Source organism: Simochromis diagramma, unplaced genomic scaffold, assembly GCF_900408965.1.
Source record: "Simochromis diagramma unplaced genomic scaffold, fSimDia1.1 OVJJ01000802.1, whole genome shotgun sequence".
In the NCBI taxonomy this organism is placed as follows: domain Eukaryota; kingdom Metazoa; phylum Chordata; class Actinopteri; order Cichliformes; family Cichlidae; genus Simochromis; species Simochromis diagramma.
Genome location: NW_024387492.1, coordinates 14,242,532 through 14,265,464, shown reverse-complemented (window position 1 = coordinate 14,265,464; position 22,933 = coordinate 14,242,532). Strand labels below are relative to the sequence as shown.

The following is a 22,933-nucleotide window of genomic DNA, read 5'->3' as shown; positions in this document are numbered from 1 at the left end:
CGTTGTTGCTAACGACAACATATAAAAAACAGGCTCTTGTCCGTCCGTAGTGTGGTTATATTAAATATAAGAGAAAGAGAGAACTTTAAGAAATTAATATAGCCACTACAGTGACCATCAAAACGATGAAAAAATAAATATATATATATATATGTATATGTGTGTGTGTGTGTGTATGCTAACTATATATCTCATTATATCGAACAGCCCTAATATAAAATATAACAATTTTTAAGGATTGGGATAGTGATCAATATACAGTATTAGTATTTTCTAGTCTCTTTTCTCTGTTGGTTTTGGACTCATCCAAGTCACTTGGATGAGTGACGAAACGTTTCTCCCACTGTAAATGCTACATCCAGATGAACAGAATCAACTTTTGGACAGTTAATATAAACATAATTTACACCAGATAGGACCTTTAACTACAGAAAAAGACTATATGGATAGAACCATAAACCCATTCAGTGAAGCTTCTGGCACACAGTTGTTGTGCTGATGTTAATGCCAGAGGAGGTTTGGAAAACACTGCGCTTTTTGAGTCAACAGAGTGTTAACAACTATGACACACCAGGCAACCACCGCTCTGTAGCTTTACGTGGTCTGCTACTTTGTGACTGAGTTGCTGCCGTTCTTAAACACTTACACTTTGCAAGAAATGGCAAAAAATAATGCATTTCCATATCTACCCCTGCTGACTGTTTATTCCACTCGTTCATGTTGCACTTCTGCCACAACTTTTGTTTTCAGTGGACAGCTGGAGAGCTTAACACCGTCACTCATCTGGTATAACAGACTAAAGTCTCAACACATAGAGAGGAAACCAGGCTTCTTTTGGAACAATGCTTCGTTGATCAAAGAGCTAATTTGCCAAAGAGAGAATATTCCTTTGAGGTTCTTTGTAGAGATATTACTGCCTTATGTGCAAGTCTGAGAGCAGCAGGAGAAACATAATGTTCCCTGCCATGGATAGACTGGAACAAGAGATCTCCAAGTTCATAAACTAAGTCTCAAATGTATTATGAATGGAGAGGCTCCATATTTTGAGTCTGGATGGTGTCACTCACAGCTCAACAGTTTCTCAGCCATGTTAATCTCATAAAATATTCATTAGGCTCTGTATACATCAGCGACTTAAGTTTAGGAATTCTGTGTCAGTGCAGACCCATGTGCTCTAAAGTGATGATGCATACAGGAAATGAATGTAGGGGTTTTGGAGTTGAGATACAATTTAGAGTAGCTTTGTGATCTAATTAAGTAGCTGTGGGAGGAAGACATACTGCATATCTGTACATTTGTGCCAAGAAGTGAAGGCCTCGAAATATGCCCATTCCCCCTTATGTGAATCGTGCCAATTCTGTTATATAAGCAAAGACAGACTTGGGAATATTTTTTCTTTTCAATATTTAATGCTTGCAACCAATTTATATTCAGTTCATGCTCCTGCATGCACACACACACACACAAATTGAAGCCTCTGTTGCTGCCCTTGTTTTTAACATGTTTTTTATGTACCCTTTCTGTGAAAGGCCATTTTTAATGACTCATTATGCCATTTATCTTGAAGTGTGCTATGGAGGCAGCGTTTGCAGCTGTACTAGGGGCTGTCTGTGGCAGTTACAAAAGCCACTTAAGTTTGACAGAACACAGGCCTCAAACTTGTTTTTACCTAAATCCGGGGTTTACGCGCAAACTCTGCTCAGGCTTTAAGACTGAAAGAGAGTGGAGGTTGTGTCTGCCAGCCATATCCCTTCTGGTGAGATGAGATTAGCTGGAGCTCTTTGTCTGTGTTTTTGGGTGTGAATGCATATTTCCCTTTTTATTTGGGTCTCCATTAGTTATCATTGTCAAACCACCCCTTGTTCCACTGTTCAGAAGCTTCTGTACACGTGCACGCTCATGTGTCCATGTTCCCACTGGCATTTTTGTGACCTGGTGCATCCATGTTTGCATGCAGGTGTGTGTCATGCACCTGCAAGTGTCTTTGTATAGAGGCAGTTGGCCTTGAAGGCTAGGGGAGGTCTGGCAGTGCTCAGGGGCTCTTTATTTCCCAAAGAGGTGACCTTCATAATCAGCCATGCTCAACCCTTCTGCTCAGGGCTTCTTCCAAGAAGGACTTAGCCTAAGGGTGCCACACCACCAGCCACCCCTTCAACCTCTCTCCCCAAACCCTCAAATCCAAATCTTTGCCTCAGCCCTCTGGCCCTCTACAACCTTGACAGAAAGGAGCTTGACTTGGCCTTTCAGCAAGGAGAGGTGAACAATAGCTGTCAGTCATCAAAGCTGGACACGCTACGGTTGAGGATTTGGACTGACAGTGGAACCAGGATAGGAATTAATATAGAAACTATGACACTCTATCATACTGTATATAGAGTGAGCATTTAAGTTGACAAAAAAAAAAGTCTGAAAGGAATGCTGATTGTTTTGTATCTGCATCATTTACATCTTTCATTTGGCTTGAAAAGCTTTTATTTCCAAGAGTTTTTAGAAAAGCTGGTTATAGTCATGTGCACTGAGACTTCCTTCAGTCTCTACTGCTGTTTGCTATTTCAAGTTGCTTTGTTTCACTCGTTATTCTGCAGTGAGCAGCGTTTGGCACTTTAGACAGATCAGCAAGATTGAGTTTCTCTGCCATAACTCTTTAAGTAACAGCCAGAGCATCACCTGCACACACTTTTCTGTGTTAACATATGGGTAGGGATGGTCTTTAAACCAACTACCCAGTGCTTTCACTGTCAGCCTCACTAATTTAACATGGAATATATAATGAGCGATGGAACCATTGCAGGACAACTAATTATAGCAGAACATGTTGACATCTGTAAGCATTACAACTGCACTCTTAGAGCTTACCTGACACGTCCACGCCAGGCGCTACACTGCAAACTCAACAGTTCCTGTAACGATTTCAGATGGAATACTACTGTGTGTCAGTAGAAACATTTTTATTGTGAAATATTTTTTCCAGGCATATCATATGCATCTGTACCCCCCTCACCTGTTTTTTGTTTGGGGCGCTTCATTTATTTAGCCCTTTTCAGGTATTGAAATCTTAGCATTGCTGCTTGATCAGTCTGTTAAAAGTGATGGTAGTGGGTAGTAACAGGTTGACCACAGTTTACCTTTAGAACTAGCTTAATTCTTTGTGGAAACATTTAGAGGAGATATTGATCCATACTGACATGATAGCATCACACTGCTGCACATCCATGATGTGAATCTCCTAAGATGCAGCAGAGACATTTGCAGTTGCGACCTTGGGCATTAGCTTTGGTTATTGTGGCAGTCTGCACTCTGACCGAGTCCTACACGTAAACCCTGGCTAGTAAAAGCCTGTCCAAACTTTTAACAAGAAAGTGAACAGAGTGCATATTCTGACGTGACTTGTTGGAATGAAATAAAAGTGTCATGTGAGACCTAGTTTTTAATTGACTGCCTGTTTTTATTTTAGGCCATATGGTTTTCCTCCAGATTTCATATACTGTTTTCTTACCTTAATTGGTCAGTTTCTCAATCTAACCTCTGTTTGATCCAAAGCCTTTCAAGGGAAATGAATTAATTTGTATTTGCATAGCCCAATGTCACAAATTTTCCACAGAGGGCTTTGCAAATTATTCCGCATTTCTTCTATGCTTTAACCCCTGATTAGAATAATTGGGGGAAGAACTCGCCTGTAAGAGTTTGAACAGTGAGGGAAAAACTCAAGTATTCATTTAATGCTCTTCTTCTTTCTTCCAGTGTAAAGGGAATATCTTTTGGGTTTCAGTTGGTATTCAGGCAACATGCTGGGGGGTTTTTTGCCTTTGAGAAACTGTGACAAAGCCCTTGAAGTTTTAAAGCTACCTCCTCTGCTCTGATCCATGTAGGTGAGGCCCATGATAAGGACGTCCAAGTTGTGGAGCTGCCCATAGTGGACAGTCTCCACCCTCGCCCTCCATACCTGCCCCTTGCGATCCCCGAGGACCTGGCCCCACGCTTGCAGCGTCTGCACGGCGACCCGTCCGTATGGTGGGTGTCCCAGTTTGTCAAGTACCTGGTGCGTCCTCAGGCGTGGCTTGAGAAGGAGATCCAGCAGACCACTGCCAAGCTGGGCTTCAAACACCCCATAATTGGGTAAATATGTCCAGCTTTCTTGTCTGTATGTGCACGTTACTTTGCCGCTAAGTAATAATGGCTTTTTTTCCCTATAGCATTGCTCTACAGTAAACGAAATGAGAGAAAACAAAGCTGTGAGAGCTGTGGTGGAATACAAACACTGCTTTGGGTGAGGTTAATATGAGGTTAATAGAATAGTATTAAAATTAACTTAATTTGATAATCGTGTTTTGTTTGCTTATTTTTATTTATTTATTTTCTCTTACCTTCACCCTTAGAATGCTTTCGCTTTTTCCATTACCACACCGTCAATACTCAGACATCTTATATTCATGCAAATCAGCCTATTTAAAGAAATGTCATCACTCAGTACCCATCACTGAGTGTTTTTCTAATAGCAGTCGCATGCTATACCGGAGTGTGCCTCATTTTTATTGTAATGGCCCTATTACTAAATCCATGGAGAATACTGATTTGATATTTTGACTTATAAATATAAATAAATGCTAAAGGTGTGTGTGATTTCAGAATCGGTCAAACCTGACAAGAAAGCAGTACCTTTACGACGGTATTAAAAACGAGTGGCCTGGCAGCTTTTCTTTTACCTTCATCAGTCCTTGTTACCTAAAGGTTAAGCCTGGCTATTTTTATTTGTTGTTATGCTGAAGGAAATCATAAAGAAAAATGAATCTACTCCACTAGCATGTGTTGTATGTAGCTTTCCACAATGAAGTTGAGAAATTATGCTCAAGCATCCTTTTTTATTATTGTTATTATTATTTTAGCTATTTAAGATGCTGCATTTCAAAGTTTACTGTATGATCATTTGAGTGAAAAATCTTTGCATTTTGGATTTGGCACATGTAGACGAAGGCCTTCTGTGGCTACCTGCTTGTCATGAAATGTTAGCAAACCAAAAAGAGAACTTCTAACATTTAAAAGGGAGTATTCCCATTTAGGTTCAGTTATTCACAATAGGATTGGACGATTGAACGAATATATCGACTATCAACGATAGGTTGAGCCTATCATCGATCGGTTTTATTATTTATTTATTTGCCCATGAGTAAGTTTGCTGATAATGATGGAGCTAATAGAAGCAGTCAACAGGAAAAAAAATAATAGCGCTGTTTTAACAGGACCCTCTTTCATGTGCGAGCAAATGCGCCCTCCTCAGAGTGCGCCCAAATGCTTGTTGATGGAGCTGCAGAAGCCGGTGATAGCCTAGCATACTCAGCCGGACACATGCTCATGCAAGTTAGTCGTGTTTGAGTACTCGCTCTATACGTCTGCTCACGCGGCACACTGATCAAAATCCCTGAAATGCCTGTGTCAACACATTTCAGGCAGTTTGTCCAAAGTTTGTTCATTCTGCACTCCAGATGGGTTGAGCGCCTTAAAAATTTACGCTGACAGCCCTAATGTTTTTTGGGGTAAGTTAGTTCGTCCATGTTTGGACATTTGTGTTGTAAACGCGCAAATCAGTCCGTGCGTGATTACATTGCACCGCCCATCAAAAAGTCTGCGCGTGCGCGAACATATCGCCCATCGTCGATTATTGGACTGATGGTTGTCGGTTGAAAAATTTGTACATATCGCCCAACCCTAATTCACAATACTGAATACATTACAACTACCTGTTTACTATAAACTATAGTAGCATATGTAACATTTCAGGGGAGCTTACAAACAAAATTTGGGAAAATGTTTTTCAGAAGCATTATAATATTCCACAGTTTCTTCTTGGCATCTCCCGGAGCATTGGAGAGCATTGTATGGTTCATATTTCAAAATGGTCATTAGCTATCTTTTACTAGACTTTGGTGCAGCCATTTCAGCTCCTCTCCCTACCGTTAAGACTCCTTTCTTTTGATTGGCTGTCCACTGCAAACAGAAGGTTTGAACGTCAAGTGAGTGGGGCTTAATAATAATAATGATGGATTGGATTTATATAGCGCTTTTCAAGGCACCCAAAGCGCTTTACAATGCCACTATTCATTCACTCTCGCATTCACACACTGGTGGAGGCAAGCTACGGTTGTAGCCACAGCTGCCCTGGGGCAGACTGACAGAAGCGAGGCTGCCATATCGCGCCATTGGCCCCTCTGGCCAACACCAGTAGGCGGTAGGGTAAAGTGTCTTGCCCAAGGACACAATGACCAGGACAGAGAGCCCGGGGATCTAACCGGCGACCTTCCGGTTACAGATACACTTCCCAACCCCCTGAGCCACGGTCGCCCCATGGAAACAGTCATGTGACCTTATTGAGGATATCCTCTATCACTGGCATCATTCAAACCCGGGAGAAGAATAAAAGTATTGAGTATTTGGGGCAGTCGGAAGCCTGACTTTTATCTCACAGGGATTACTTTTACATCCAATGACCTCATTAGTTAAAACCTGTTTAATATGAACATCCACCACTGTCACAGTACATATACAACAGAAAAATTATCGGTCCTCTTAAAATTTGACATTTACGAGGTTACAAATATTTAAATATTACTTTTTAGGAAACTTGGCATCAGCTGTGCGGATGAGATGAGAGCATCTTTGCCAAATATGTCATCAGACCTGCTGATCTGATTTCAGTCATCGATAATGTGTTGGCTTTTATTCTTAATGCTTAGTGTTGTGCCACCTCCAGAGATTTGGCTTGCAATGCTTGAAAGTGATTTGATACTCCTTATTGTCCAGCGCAGCATTGTTGAAAAGCATTCACAAGTATGACGAGATCTGTTCCCACGAGGGCCACTCCTTTGTGGGAACGCACACAGTCACAGTACTGTAAGCCACTTTTGACAGCAGCCTTCTAAGAAATGGGTTAGACATGTAGCTATTTATTTACTTGTTTACTTTTCTCTGTATCCCTGTCAGGCACTCAGTCAACCAACATCCATGTGCTGTCTGCCAGCCCCTCTTGGCTCATAAATAATTCCTTCCTGCACCACTTCAAACCTGGATCAAATGAGACTTTGCGAATATATCTCGGCAGTTGTTTTAACCCTCTTGGTCTAGAAGTAGGGAGGAGGATTTTTATATATTAGGACAAGACACATAATCACTAGTAAGCTGTCAGTCATCTGAAAGTATGTGAAATGAGTGCCAGGCACTTTGCTGAGATCATCTTGAAATTCTGCTCCATCCCACGAGACTGACTCCTCCGCCTGGTGAAGGAAGTAGTTCAAAATAAAATTAAATTTAAAAAAAAAAAAGCTAAGAGATATCTTCTAATATTTTTTGAAGTCAGCCTGCATTAGTTCTGTCATCCTCTTCATAACTCTCACATCCATATGTTCCTAGTCTTTTGTGCCAGCTTCTCGGCCTTCATAACTTCTCTTTTTTCTTCTTTACATTTTGCTGCAAGCGAGCTTCCCAGGTCTCCTCGCTTTTCCTGTCCTGCTCTGCTTTAGTTCTCACTCCGGCTTGTTCCACTCACTCTCTTTCTTCCTCCGACTCTCTGTCCTTATTCTTTGTGGGCTTTTTTTTAACTTCTCTGCCTTTCATCACCCCTGTCACTGTGTCTCATTCTCCCCGTCCTCTTTTAGCCCCCCGCCCCTTCCTTTTTCACTTTTCTTTTTCAAATTCAGTGACTCATCCCAGCATAGTCAATCTCTATGGGCTCAAAATGTGGTCATAAATATTTTGTACTTGTAATTCAGGATTTGTGTGCGTAAAAAAGATTTGTGTGTGCGTAAAAAAGATTTGTGTGTGGACTTAGCCAAAAAAAAAAACCCTGCAAGTTACAAGTACGAATTCTGACCCTATTTTTCTTCCTTTCATCTGATTGGTCAATGTCATGTCAATCACAAATGTAACTATATTACCCTTCAATGACCTGCAGTTCAAAAAAGCGCCCCTCCGACAGCCAAACCCATCTGTTCTCTGATTGGATTGTTACATTTGTGATTGACATGACATTGACCAATCAGATGAAAGGAAGAAAAATAGGGTCAAAAGTCCACACACAAATCTTTTTTACGCACACACAAATCTTTTTACACATAAAAATCTTTTTTACACACACGCACACACGCACGCATGCACGAATTGTTTACACATACAAAACTGATTTACAAGTACAAAATATTTATGACCACATTTTGAGCCCATAAATCTCCACCATCTTCTCACATCCGCTCATTTATGATTGTTCTTCTGTCTTCATTTGTTCATTCTGCTCCAGGATTTTTCCCGTTTTTATGCTTCTCCCTCACTTCTTCCTCATGTTCCCAAGGCATAGATCTATACCCACAATTCTCTCATCATTTTCCACACATCTCTATCACAGTTCTTTGTGTTCCCCCCTCCCTACACACGTATATCCCACCCTTTTCTCCCTACATATCGCTGGGGAAAAGGGTTATTGAAATGAGGCGCTGGGTAGAACAAAGTTTTTATTCCTTTTCCCCCCTCTTCCCTTCTCAGCTCTTGATATAGCCACTCCACTGTGTAGTGATGTTACAACAAAGTGCCTGTGTGCTTCTATCAGCACTGTGGGGGAAGGCATTATAAGTGTGTCTGTAGAGTGGGGGGTTGGTGGATGTAAGATGTGAAAGTTGGACTGAAAGGAAAAGGCAAGAGGGCGGCACTGGTGGGAAAGGCTAGGGTTGATGGAGAGAGTACCAAGAGGGGATAGAAAGGCAGCTTGTCCCCAGAGCAACCAGCAACTGCCAGCCGACCTCACGTGCCTCAGCCACCACACCACCACTCATGCCCCGCTGCTCCCTTTGGATGCGAGCTGCAGAAAAGCTGGAAGCCACGGACTAAAAGCAGCAGGTCCGGCCTGCTGCGATTTAATATTAGAGGTACAGAGAGGGGAAAAAAGCAAGTGGGAACACTGCCACTACTGCAGATACAGAGGGGTTCCCAAGTGGTGAATTTACCGTGAAGTCATGTGTATTCTGTTTTTCCTTTTCTTTTTTTTTTTGTAACAGCTTCTATTAGACTGCGCACATTTAAAACCTCTCAGCTCATTGTAAACTCAGGCTAAAATATATCTTTTGGAACAAACATAAAAAAAAAAATCAATAATACAAAAATCTACATGAAAAAAAGCTGCTTCAGATATTTTTAACTGACATTTTTTCTGTCCTTAAAGAGACTCTAGTGTATAAACAGCAGCATATTTGCTTTTTATTCAACTTTTTTAAAGCTTTTTGGTTCCTTTGAAAATTACCTGGATTGTTTTTAATCTATCATCTATTACTCGTGAAGTAGCATCTTTTTTCCCTTTTTTGTGTTGGCGGTAATCTCATAATAGATGACATGCTAACAAGTTTTAAAATGTGCTGATATGAAAAGCAAAACTGTAGTTTCCCGGGCCTTTCATATATATTATACATATCTGAGTTGATCTATTTTCTATATAAGGTCTGGTGTACACTAAAGGGAAAGTATAACCTTTTTTGTTTCATGAGTGCTCACCGAGCGTGATCTGGATCATGATATGACCATCACAGTCACCAAATATTCATCCATTAAAGTCATTTAGGGGTGATATAATAGCACTACCCACACTACCCATCACCAAATTGCCAACAGAGAATATAATTTAGTCTTTCATAGAGGCTTACTGTAGCCCTGACAGCTCATTAGGATACTTGATGATGGCATTATATTTAATTTGTCATAATCTATAATTATGAGCACTGGAGATAAATCTTAATAACAACTTTGACATGTTTTGGTGTCAAAGTACAAGTTGCATCAGCGGTGATTCTACAGCTTTTGTGTATGTAATTATCATATGAGCTGTTTTCTAAAGATTCAAATGTTAATAGCAGCTACAGTTCCAAAGCCCAGCAGCCCAGAGCTCCGGTGGGCAGAGTACTGAGGTCATACTCAAACAAATAATTCATTTTGTCTGTATGCTATTGTCGTAGTCTGCCAGGATCAGCGCTTGCTGCGTCTAGGGTGCGGGTGTTTGATGTCTATAATGTATGTTTTTACACCCACCGTGAGAATTAGTCTGCCTTGGCAATATTGTATGAATAGGGAGGAGTGAATTGAATTATTGTGGCAGTTGTGTGGGAGAGCGCTGGTGGGATTGGGGGGGCTAAGAGCAAAGCAGTACCTCACGGCGGCCTCTGCCGCTCTGACAGAGAGAGAAAAGAGCGAGATAAAACGAGGGTTTGCGGGAACAAAAAAACGGGAGACATGAAAGAAGAGCAGGAGCAGGAGAGAGGCACCGTAACAAAGGATGGGAAAGCCTGATGTCGAGACCTCTGTCCGATCAGAGACATCGACGCTGAATGAAAGACTCACGGCGCCCATTCACCTGCTGTTCTCACCTCCATTCTGTGGGTTTCATTGCCACGTAAATAAAGGCGAGCAAACTCAGTAGCTACTGATTGATCTGTGGCCAGCGATAGAAATTAGAGACAAAGTGTTTATTCTCTCAACGTCTAACTTTTTCTACTTCTGCTTCATTCTCACAAAAGAGATCAAGGCAACCGGGAGGTCACAGAACTTTTTCAACTCCCAAAGCAGCTGAGAGATCCCGAATAAGTGGAAGTAAAAGACTAATAGGTTTCACCTTAGGTGCCTCTGACTGTAGATTTTCCAGTGGAACTGCTTCTTGTCCAGCAGCAGACAGCTGGTTTTACTGGCCAGCTCCCATAGTGGAATTATATTAATGTGGAAAAGGCACACATGTTTGCCCCACCCCCCAAAAAAAGAAGTGAACACTTAAAATGTCTTTTTCTCCAGTCTCACATTTATAAATTTCATTTTCTCCCTGAGGGCAGAAGTCACAATGTAGATATAGCTGGGTAGTTGCGTAAGTGAATAGTTATGGTTGGAATAAAATTGTGTTTCTGCACCCATCAGGTTGACAGATGGTTTTGTGTCCGAGGAGGAGTTCTCATCGTTTGTTCCGTTTTCAAGCTGTGCTCTTTTTGTCAGATGTACAGCAGTGACAGTACTCTCTCTTTGTCCTTTCTTACTGGAAGCGAGGACAAGGATACTTAAAAAAAAAGAAAGGAATAAAAACAGCTGGGTTGGTTATTGCTCTTTCTGTCCATTTTTCTGTCTCGCTACATCCTTTAAACTCCTCTCTTGTCACTGTTGGCCTTTCTTGTTTACTTTGTCTCTGTCCTAGCATTTTCTTTGTGGGTGTGCATTTACACCAATCATAGAAAGATTCCCCAAACATGGCATTAAAGTAAAAGTGCTGTTTCCTTTTTACGTTTGCAGCAGAATAAATGCAGTTGTGAACAAAACATGAATTTACTGTTATTTTGAGATCGGTGTAGATTTAAAACTAAGTTTCGTCAATGACAGTAACACAAAAAAAGTGTATTTTCTTTTCTCGTCACAACCGTGTGCTTCTTTTCCCCCGACTGTTATTGACTTCTGTTTTGAAAATAAATCCCTTAACTTTGTCACCTCAGTTAATCTGAATGTTTTCCATTCCTCATTATTAGGAACTTTGGCCATATCTATTGAACATCCTGGACTCTATGCAGTCTTTTTCAGCCACTCTGTTGTCGATTTACTCCTGTGCTTATGATCATTGTCCTGTTGCATGGCTCGGGATCAGCCAAGCTTTTGGTGTCATACATGTGGCCTCTTTCACTCTTAAATACTTTGGTAGGAGTTCATGGTCAGTTCAAGGTGCTCCGCTCCTGTGGCTCCAAAACAAACCCAAATCCTCATCCTTCCACCACCATGCATCGTTTGTGCTAATGTGCTATATGTCTTTCACCAGACATGGCGTCGTGTTTTATGGCCAAACATCTCCACTTTTATTTGTCTAAAAGACATTTTTCCAGTCTTGTGGTTTGTTCAGATGAAACTTTGCAAATCTAATCTGTGCGTCATGCTCTTTTTTTCTTTTCTTTTTTTAGAGAGATAAGGCGTTTTCCTAGAAACCCTTCAAGATGAGCCATACTTGTCTTTTTCTCATATTGTGGTGACAGCTCCACACTAGCAAAATGCCACAACCTGTGCTCTTTATAGAGGCAGCCGCATGTGGTGATGATCAATAAACCAGGTTCATCTGATTATCACACTTGGTTGCTACTTGCACTTGTAATTCCTTTGGAAGTCATAAGAGTTTAGGTTCCCTGAATGTGTTTGAATATAGACGTGTTTTTTCTTTATTTATTTATTTAGTTTTGGGGTTTTTTTTGTAAGGCGCAGTAAAAATATTGTGATCAATCGCCGGGATCTTCAAAATACTTCAGCAGTTGCACATGTTCCAGTTGTTGTAGATTACATTTTTAGCTTCGTCAACCAGTAACCAGTATTGAAAGAAAATATGTTCCTCCGGCAACGTAAGCACAAGAACTAGGCACCGTGTAACGCAATTATGAGTTGCACCATCATAAATGTGTTACGACTGTTTTATGGCCTGGAGAGAAAATGCCGAACATTTCAACACAGACTTTATTCAAGATATCAGAAAGCCAAGCAAATAACCAGTTTAATGCAATGAAAAACCTTTTGATTAGTCGTAACTTAATGGTGTAAGTTTAACATAGATGACTAATTTGTTGCCCTATCTTTGTCTCTCTCTGTCTCCAGAGTCCATGTGAGGAGGACAGATAAAGTGGGGACTGAGGCAGCCTTCCACCCCATAGAGGAGTACATGCTGCATGTGGAGGAGCAGTTCCAACATCTGGCCAGGCGTGTTCATGTCGACAAGAAACGGGTTTACCTAGCTACCGATGACCCATCTTTGCTGCAAGAAGCTAAGACCAAGTCAGTGTCTAGGAGTGTGTGTGTGTGTGTGTGTGTGTGTGTGTGTGTGTGTGTGTAATCTGTAAGAGTGTTTATGTCCGACTGATGCGTACATGACAGCGTGTTTTTGTATCTGCCCGTGTTCATTTTGTTTCCTTAGTGTGTATTTGAAGTATTTATTTGTGTTTCCGTGTGCGTATCACTTTCAGGTACCCAGACTATGAGTTCATTAGCGATAACTCCATCTCGTGGTCGGCCGGCCTCCACAACCGCTACACCGAGAACTCACTTAGAGGAGTCATTCTTGACATCCACTTCCTCTCCCAAACCGACTTCTTGGTCTGCACTTTCTCTTCACAGGTCAGTTCACGCTTTTCCAGTTCATTTTTGGAGAGAGCACGAAACGGTGTCTTTGATATGTTTTCACATGAAACTGAAGGTCAGGATGGATTTGATGTTGGGATGAAAGCAGCTCGGAGTAACTCGGAGAGCTGACTGGAATGTTGATGCTTTCAGACACGGAGGCAAGAAAGCAAATATGGTTGATGTGGAGTAAAAATAAACCTTGTAATCTGTCAGGATGTGCTGTTAACTATATTTCAAGTATTCTCAAGCTTACACATAAAGGTTCTTTTCATAACCTGCGTAAAAGCTGCTTTATTGATAAGACCTGCAGCCTTTCTGTTGTCAGCATCCTATGTTTCGCCTTTGTAGTGTGCTCGCACACTCTGAGGTGTAGTTTAGCTTTGGCCAAAACAATAACGAGGCATGGACGACACTTTCCCCGCACTATTATGTTGCCTGTGATTTGTTTTGTACACTAACTAAAAAAGTGTTTATACTATATACCCAAGTAGAAGTATATTGATAGTGAATTTGATTTGGCTGGCTTATAGCCAGCGCCTTACTTTGTTCTTGGCTAGCGCTGGAATAGTGAAATATATAAAATCAGCACCACTTAGCACAGGGGTGTCAAACTCAGTCACAGAAAATTAATACCTGGATCCAACTCAAACAGCCACACTGTGTTGATATTTATTGAAAAACATACTTGAATTTATTGTGTTTTTTCAGCTGTTCTTCTCCCAAGACTTCTTAGAATTCAGATTTAAGATCTAAACGGCTCTGAGAGAGCAAACAAACAGATGAGATCACATTAAAAATAAAAGATACATAAGTGACATTAGTTTTTGTGCCTTACTTTCTTTAAAGTCTGAGTCATTTCTAATGAAATCATTTTCTCACAGCTTGTAGGCGGAGCTGGGGCATCGTTTTGGCGATAAAACGTGGGAACTGCGCAGCGCCCACGTAGCCATACTTTGTCTTGAGTGTTTCACTAAACTGGAGTTTGATCAGTTTGATTTAAATGTTTGTAGGTGCTCTTTCCAGAATGACTTACTGAGAAAGTGAAACTTACTTTTCTGGGCAAATCTCCACGTGCAAATCTTCATGTACTATGCATGCTCAGTTTTTTTTCAGCAAAACGTCCACTTGTAGCAAATGTAGCAGTAGAGACCTGTTTTGTCATTGATTGGCAGCATGCAGGAAGAGACCAGCGTTTCCCGCTTTTCCCACATTTTAAGAGCTCCGACTGCAGCGTACATGTCTATACTCACACCGTCCCGCTCCCGAAGCCGGAGGTTTAGCGCTTTGAGATGTTTCATTATGTTGCACAGAAACCCCAACTCACCCTGCCACTTTTCATGTCAGAGCTCTGTGGCGTCTCTCCCCTTGCTTTCCATGTACTGACAAATTTCCTCAGACAACTCGAAACATCTGTTCAGCACTTTCCATCGGCTTAGCCATCGCACCTCAGTGTGACGGGGCTTCACGTTGGGAGCTCACCTCCTCCAGAGGTGATGGAAATTAGCGACGATTCAAACCTTTGGCTCATGTAAAGTAAGCTGTGGGTGTTGCTGTGCTCATTACATGTTTAGTTTTTAAGAGTTTTACCACACAAACCTTCCTGGTGTGTGACGCAGTGTGCAGTTTTTCTTTCAGCATGCTCACACGGCTGCTCTTCTCTCTGCACATAGCGGGCACTCCTGTCTACTTAAGCTTCACCTCAAAAACTGCTTGCTTTTTGACTTTGACACATGACATTGCTCACTTTAACCATATTTTGGTTCAAAAACTCAACTTCAGTAAATGCTGCGATGTAGTTATTTCTTCCACCGCAGTAAATCTTTTACAGCAGCTTTACTTTGAGATTTGGTTTTTGTCTGCTGTGACACCAGACTATTTTTTTCTTTTTCTTTTTTTTGTTTTTAACTCTTCTACCTTCTGGAGTTTCTGCTGTATGTGCACATCCCAGTGCTTGTTTTGGTGCTTCGTTTGCTCATGTCGTCTGATGGTATTTTCTTTCATTTTTCCACATGAGCTCCACACATAAAGGATAAACCTGTTTGTCTTATGTTATTGAGCAGATGCTCTTCCTCCCACCTGTATTTATAGTCCGGCTTTTTTTCGTTCATTTCTTTAACTCAAAACGACTGGACAATCACAGGACTCTGAGTATGTCAATCAAGAGTCAGGAGGCCATAATTAACATGCCAACATACCAGCTATCGCAATACAGCCTGGGTGTAGTCCAACTGGTGTGCTTGTGCATGAGAGACGTATTATAGCTGGCACTTTATATAACTTAAAGGACCACAGGCCTTGCATTTAGCATGTGGGATTTAGCATTTAGCATACTACATACCATATTATGATGATAGCGTTAGCTTTCCCCATGTAGCATTTACCCTCTGACTGGATTTTTTTTTTAAAAATCAAAAACATTAACAAATAAACATGACTTCATGCTTGGATTGCATGACGTTTTCTACCATATTGGGGATTGAGCACCTCAATATGAACCCACCAGTCACTAGGGAAGATCATGTATTTCCAGACTAACTGACAAATGTATCCTCGAGGTTCTTGGCTGTCACTCGGTGAAGCCGGTCATATTATGGTTGTTTAGTTTTCATGGAAGCCACTGACTTATTTGCAAACACTTGCTAACTACCAGCCTTTTGACTTTAAACAGTGTAACACAAACCAGAAATGTAGCCAGCACATTTTAAAAGGCAAAACTTTTATTTTGAAGGGGAATTTTTCTCCATCTCTGGTTTGGATCATGCTTATCACAATTTCACTGGTGTGTTTGTAGAGAAGTCTGCTTTTTTTCATTCAAACTACAGGCGAGCGTGCAAATCTGCTAGCAAGCAAAGCAATCACGAGGAGGTTTGTGCCATCATGTCAGGGAATACACATTTTTCCATAGCAACCAGTGGTTTCTAGGGAGTTGCTGACTGGTCTCTAGGTCTGTGTAATAGAGGCTTTACCAGGTGATTTCCTAGCATAATACTTGCAAACCAGACTGGGAATTCACATTTTTCTGTCATGTAGTGACAGTAATGGAAGGATGGTTGTGGTCCGGGAGTCTATAGTGATTAATGGACTCCACATCAACAAGCTGTCGTTAGCTAGCATTGCTCACTATTGACACCATTGCAGAGCTGAAGAGCCACGGCACTCTGGAGCAAGCATTAAATTCCTGTTCTTTGCTTATCCACAAATTAATGCTCCTTACACTGAGATCAGTCCAAAGTCTGTGAGAGGCACCTGAGAGAGTCTGTACACATTCATAAATGTGCTACAGGAATAAAAAGTCAAAAGTCAAAAATGTGAGGAAGCTGTCGAATTTATCAGTGTGAAACGCTTTGATAATCAGTCATGTGGTCACCAACAAACACACAGTTCCCATCCATAAGTCACTTACCATGTTCTATGTCTCTTTGGCTAGGACTGAAAATGTATATGTCGAAGTCCCTCTTCGTCTTTCAACACAATTATCACCAAGACGGCTTTAGATCTTGAGCATGTATGGATGTTTCTATAAAAATAACACCTGGCTGTGCTTCTGTTTCAGGTCTGCCGTGTGGCTTATGAGATTATGCAGACACTGCATCCAGACGCCTCCTCCTTCTTCTACTCTCTGGATGACATCTACTACTTCGGAGGTCAAAACGCCCACAATCAGATTGCCGTCTACCCCCACCAGCCCCGCAATAGCGAGGACATTCCCCTGGAGCCCGGCGACGTGATCGGCGTGGCCGGGAACCACTGGGACGGCTACTCCAAAGGCATCAACCGCAAACTGGGCCGCACCGGCCTCTACCCTTCCTACAAGGTCAGAGAGAAAATCGAGACCGTGAAGTACCCGACGTACCCCGAGGCAGACAAACTGCTCAACTCTCAAAATAAGTAAAAGAAGAAATGATCGAAAAAAATTAAGAGAAGGCGTGAGGAAAAAAAACATGTAGTCTCCGATTCCAGAGAAGGAGGCTGCTTTTGTACAGAAGAGAGAGGCGTACTTAGTGCGCTAAGCTGAGAAGAAAAGAGGAAGCCTGTACCCAGGGGTGATAGGAATGCGAATGCACTCTGTGTGTTAATGCGTGAGCGTGAATGTGTGTGTATGTGGGAGAGAACGCGTGTGCGCACTTGTGTAAATGCCTGTGCATATGTCAGGTCATGGAAGACTTGCACCCTACCACTACTCCCCCGCCTGACGTTCTGATATCGGGTCCGTAGACATTTAGACGTGAACATTGATTTTAAATAAAGCAAGAAAACAATTAAAAATCTACACAACCGACCGAGCTGTCTCTCTCGCGAGACGGCGCCGGGACTACTGTAGAGTGAGCTTCGAATCAATGACTGAGGAGAAAAAAAATGACAAACTGGAAAAGAAGTGTTTTGATTTTTTTTTTTAATTTAATTATTTTCAGTGGTTTTGATTCTAATCTTGCCTTTTTTTTGTTGTTCGTTTTCTCTTGTTTTTGTTTACTGAATGTACTGGACCCTCTTCTCGCCACGCTCACCGCACCTACACCCCCCTCGATCCCCTTCCTCCTTACCCCTCTTACTGTGCTTCCTCCATCTCGTCTCTTCACGTGCAATTAATTTTACAATACCATGTTGTGCTTTTATCAAGTGTCTTTTTAAGGTCTTAATTTTGTATGTATGGGGCTTGTGCATTGTATACTGTACTGTGTCCGTGTGTGTGTTGAAAGAGAGGATGAATGGGTGCGATCAAAGTGTGCCTGTGTGTGCTGTTTAAATCTAAGGGGCCATGTCATGACCAGGTGCCTGGTTACTGGTGAGCAGTTTTTTTTTGTTGGTTTTTTATTTCTTCCTTCCCCGAATGAATGTTTGTGCAGTTGAGACTGGCAGCGACAGTGGGGACTGTCCTCATCCCCTCAGAACAACGGGGAACGCCAGTCACTCCGCCGGTAACGAACAATGGTAAGATTATGTGGAGTGTGGTGAACTCACAGTGCACGCGCACAGACACCCACGCAGACACAAGAGCCGTCCCGGGGCTCACCAAACGAAGCACTCCACTGAGATAATGTCCTTTTCGGCATCTTTGCTGTTTCTTCTGTCCATCTGTTTTTCTTTTTGTTTGTTGTTTGTTTTTTAAAATTTTAACATTGCTATTTTAAAATAAATGAGGAAAATATGCCTATGTTGAAAATAATAATGATATTTCATATCAAAATTCCCCATCATGAAGGCTTTTTTGTTTTTCATAACTTATGTTCTTGGGCATTGTCTTTGATAACCACAGATCGAATAAACTTGAGAAACCAACACTGCATTTTTTTCCCCTCTGGTCTGGTTCTGTTCACCATCTGCTCCTCCGTCTCTTAACTCTCAACAAGCGCTTCACTCAATCAGGCTAAACATGCTTCAGCTACACTGCACTCATTACAAGCTGAGAATCGAGGCTTCATATTCTGAAGGGCATCCATCCATTTTTCGAGAGCATAACTCATCGCCCGAAGTTGATCTTTCAGTATCTCCGTTAAAAAAATAAAAAAAAAACCCAGGAGAACCTTGACTCTTATCGGCACAACTTGTGCTGAACATTGGGGGGGGTCAAGATCGCTGTCTAAATAAATAAATAAATCTGGGTAAATTCCCAGATGATTAAACATGCAACTATTTTGCTGGTAATACCTGAAATTAGTGAAGAAAATCAACAGCCTATTTATGCAAGATGATTCATAATTTTATTGAGGGGGTTATATTGGTTGGGTCTGATTATTGGGGGGGTCATAACCCCCCTAACCCCCCTGGAAGTTACGCCCCTGCCGACTCTCAAAGTCAGCGGTCCCCAAACCCCGGGCCTCAGACCCGTACCGGTCCGTGAGTCGTTTGGTACCAGGGCCGCGAGAGTTGAGGCTCAGTTGTGAATGTATGGTTTTCAGGGTTTTTATCGGTTTTCAGCGTTATTTTGTTATCGTTTTTATCGTTAACTCTGTTTTCCTGGGTCTTTTCACGTGTGTTATGAATAAATCTTCTTTTTTTCGGTACCGGTACTAGTTTTATTTTGTTGTATTTATCCGCGACACCTTAAAGGCCGGTCCGTGAAAATATTGTCGGGCATAAACCGGTCCGTGGTGCAAAAAAGGTTGGGGGCCGCTGCTCAAAGTGATATCATTTTGGAAACCTCAGATTAGAGCCAACTCCTAACTTCAAAAGCAGCAGTAGTTTGTTTTATAAATCATTCAGCAAGAGAGTGAATTTATTTGAGTCATTTCAAAGCAGGAACTCTTTAAATTTGTCTTTTGATTTACATTTCAAACTGAACACCAAGATCACTACCTTCACAACTGAGACATTGCCATCCTTCATTTAAACATAGCTTGTGACAGCTACATGACATTTCTGCCCCAAATGCCAAACAGGTTTCCCTGTGGGCTCACAATGTAGGTACGTCAGCGAGGCATTCATAAACTTCCTGCTCTTGTCTGCTGTCCTATTTCCTACTTCCTGCGTGTCTAAATCGTTTATGATCTTGTTCTCTGTGTCTTATTTATGGGCTGTCTTGTTACTTTCTTACTCAGGGGGCTCTGGGAGTTTCATTACAGATCCCTCTTTAATTTCAACGCTGATCTGCATGCTTCATTGGACACCCATAAGGAAAGCCGTGGTACTGGTAGAGATGATGAGCTTTTTGGTACGATTGAGGGAGAATAATAGTTTTATTGCTTTTTTTTTTTTTTTCCCCCCTCCCCTTCCAACGCTTGACAACAATCCACAACCAATTTAGCCCACGTCGACAAAGCGTTCACAATGCACATGCAGTGTGCAGCAGTTCATTGAACATCTCTTTTTCACTGGAAAAAGAGTCCCTCGTGGGCTTTATATAAACGCAGCTAACTGGAGGGCACTTTAATTAAAATACACTCGTTGCTGTCACAGTGGCCTGTAACAGTTGTTTAAGAGAGACGTTAGTTCAGTTAATTATTCTGTTAATTGGCCACCGCTCCTGATAGAAAGCGTTCAGATTTTGCAGCAGGCAGCTTTCTTTCGCTGCACTTCTGGTGTAATTGTTGCACGGCTCTTTGAAAACACTGCAAGGCCATTTGTGGACCCCCCACATGCAGTTGTGTGTTAAAAGGGAAATTTTCGCAACTGATTACCTCACTCAGTTCCAAATGCATGCGTTTTCTCCACAGTTCCAGCATTTTTTTCAGTTCTCCCTTAGACTAATAGAGCAATATTCACACAGACATAGTTAAAAGAGTTAAAAGACAAACTTCCTGCAAGTCATAAAGAGACCCCCTATCAATGTGATTACACTGCAACAGATAAAAACCAGAAGCATAGAAAACTGTCCTCACTGACAGCAATTCTGGATCTATGACCAGAGTTATGAACAAAACGCTAACCAGAGCATCCTAATATGTAAGTTTGTAGGTGACTGCATGTACAGTTCACCATAGAAAGAGTTCATGATATTAAGGTACAGCTCATGGTAATGGCAGTTGTTTAAAAGAACAAACAGCTGTCAAAGCATACAAACGACAGAACTTAAATATCTAAAGTTCATAACAATTCAACCATACCTGGATATTTCACTTTCAGCATGAAAAACGAGCACCTAAGTTGGTGGAGGTCAATACCTGCAAATGGAATAACATTTTCTTTCTGTATATTTCTGTCTGGACCAAAGAAATTGATAAATCAGTCCAAATTTATTTAATTATATTTATAGAGAGATAAAACCGAAGCCTCTAAACTGTTCAGTTACACTAGTGTAAAAATAGGTTGTCAGGCTTCTTTAGGAATAACTGGTAATTGCCTGCTCATTCAAGTTGGTTGCCCAGAGGTTGAGGTTGTTGCACGCTCCGCTACTGGTTGCAAGGCAATTGCACAGTTCACCTGCTGTGAGGCGACCCGTCTTCAAAACTTTAAACTGACTCCAATCTCTCTTAGACAAACTGACAAAGGTTTGCAAATAATTACCATCTAATTCATATATGTATTATATTGCCATTATTATTGCCAAGCACCTATGTCATTTTACAGTTAAATTGCTGGTCTGCAGCAGCTACAGGTTTATTAATTGGATGGTTTATCGACCCCACGAGGAAATTATTGTGTTACAACAGCAGGATGACGAATTAAATAGTATTAGTACAGGCTTTATACTGTGAGAGAAGTTTAAAAGTAAGTAGTTAATGTGAATTTCTGTGTATATAGAAGCTAACAGATATTCAATTTTTGCCAGTTTTATAATAGCCAACTTGACCTGATTCAACCGCAGACTGATAGCAGTCGGCCTTGGTGCTTTTTCCCATTTTTGTCTTCTTGACGCACCAAAATCATTCTGTCTTTGAAGCAACCATTTCAAAATTAAAAAGATTGCAAGTTCATTGCACACGGTTTCAAGAATTTCATCCTTGCCTCAGTCTCCAGTCATCATTTTCTCTTGTGTGACTTTAGCACAAGAGGAAGAGACCATCAGCAGAACGAGGCTCAGGAAGGGGAAACCATCTGCCGCAACTTGTTGGGCTGGTGAGAGGAACAAGATGACAGAAGAAGAAGAAAAGACTATAAAGAGAATAGACTTCAGAGAATAGACAAGCATGATCCTTGCCATGCATAAAATCAAGAGGCTAGTGTGTCGAGCATTTAAATCAGACAAGCTCGGATTGGGAAAGCTTCATTTTGGCTCTTGCTGATCTGATCTCAAGGACTTCGCATTGCCCTCTTTCTTACAGTTAAATGACCTGAAGGTGACGATTACTTCAGAGCCAATCTGGTGACTGATAACTCTTGTGATTGTTGTTTCAAAAATGTGAGCCTACCTTTTAAGTTTGAAATCCCAGTCTGTTCCCACAATGTGGCCGTGTAACTGATGGAATTCATATTATAGATAAGTGGTTTCCCCGTCGCCTTGTGGAATTCTAATCTTGTAAAGGGCAGCTGAATTAATTCTGACTGACTCATGAAAAAAGGGAGAGGGAATGGAAATGATTATTGTAGTCCAGGCTGGCTCCAATCAGTACTCTGTTGGCACAGCAGTAACAAGTGAAGTCTGCCCCATGGTAGCTGGCCCACATCAAAGCTGAGGGGAGGAACTCCAACTAGAAACGGTCAGGTTTTTACAGGGCGAAGACTGTAGGTGACAATCTTTCCCATCATCACTTTAAATCAACTCAGCAATTAGCATGGGTTTGGATTTTATTAGCTCTGTTTTTTTTTATTTGTTTTTTAACCCAGCTGTTATCTCGCGTCACTATGAAGCTCATCCTATAAAGCTGTTTTTTGGCACGGAGCGGGCTCAGCTAAAGTGGTTAAGAAACACATCATGGCTCAGAGGCACAAAGGCATTTTATTTGGCACATGTGCTGCACTTCGCTATGATCCCTGCTGTGAATGCACTAAATCAGTAGTTTTAATGGAGTGCTGACTCACCGGAGACTATATTATTTGGAAAATAAAAACCACCGCAAACCCTGGCATCTTATTTATATTTATATACAGCACAAATTATAGGTTTTGTTATTTTTGAAATTGTTCTTACAAGATCAGTTTAGCAGGTTCGCTCTCCTTCTGAGGCTGATGTTAGGATAGTAAGAAAGAAATTTGAAAGGATTTATTACTTTGCTTCACTGCTTTAGTTGTGAGAAACACTATCCTTAGACCAGGACAGTCTCAAAAGTTAGACACATTTATTTGTTTTACGCTGTTGTTGTTAAGTGAGGCTGTTGTGACATTAACTGATCAGGAATATTGCCTGATGGAATTCTCTCCCTAGCGTTGGTGGAGAAAGAAATTAACAGCAGTTGTTGTCGTTGAGTTG

At 41.4% G+C, this 22,933-nt stretch overlaps 1 protein-coding gene across 1 annotated transcript in view; it reads left to right on the top strand.

The window, feature by feature from the left end:
* Positions 1-18,650, top strand: part of fut8b (fucosyltransferase 8b (alpha (1,6) fucosyltransferase)) — a 93,081-nt gene extending 74,431 nt beyond the window's left edge. The window contains exons 7-10 of the mRNA XM_040018340.1: positions 3,870-4,116; positions 12,628-12,804; positions 12,993-13,143; positions 16,703-18,650. Coding sequence (XP_039874274.1) covers positions 3,870-4,116; positions 12,628-12,804; positions 12,993-13,143; positions 16,703-17,041 — 914 coding nt within the window. The 3' untranslated portion in view covers positions 17,042-18,650. The remainder of the gene's footprint in view (positions 1-3,869; positions 4,117-12,627; positions 12,805-12,992; positions 13,144-16,702) is intronic.
* Positions 18,651-22,933: the final 4,283 nt, after the last annotated feature.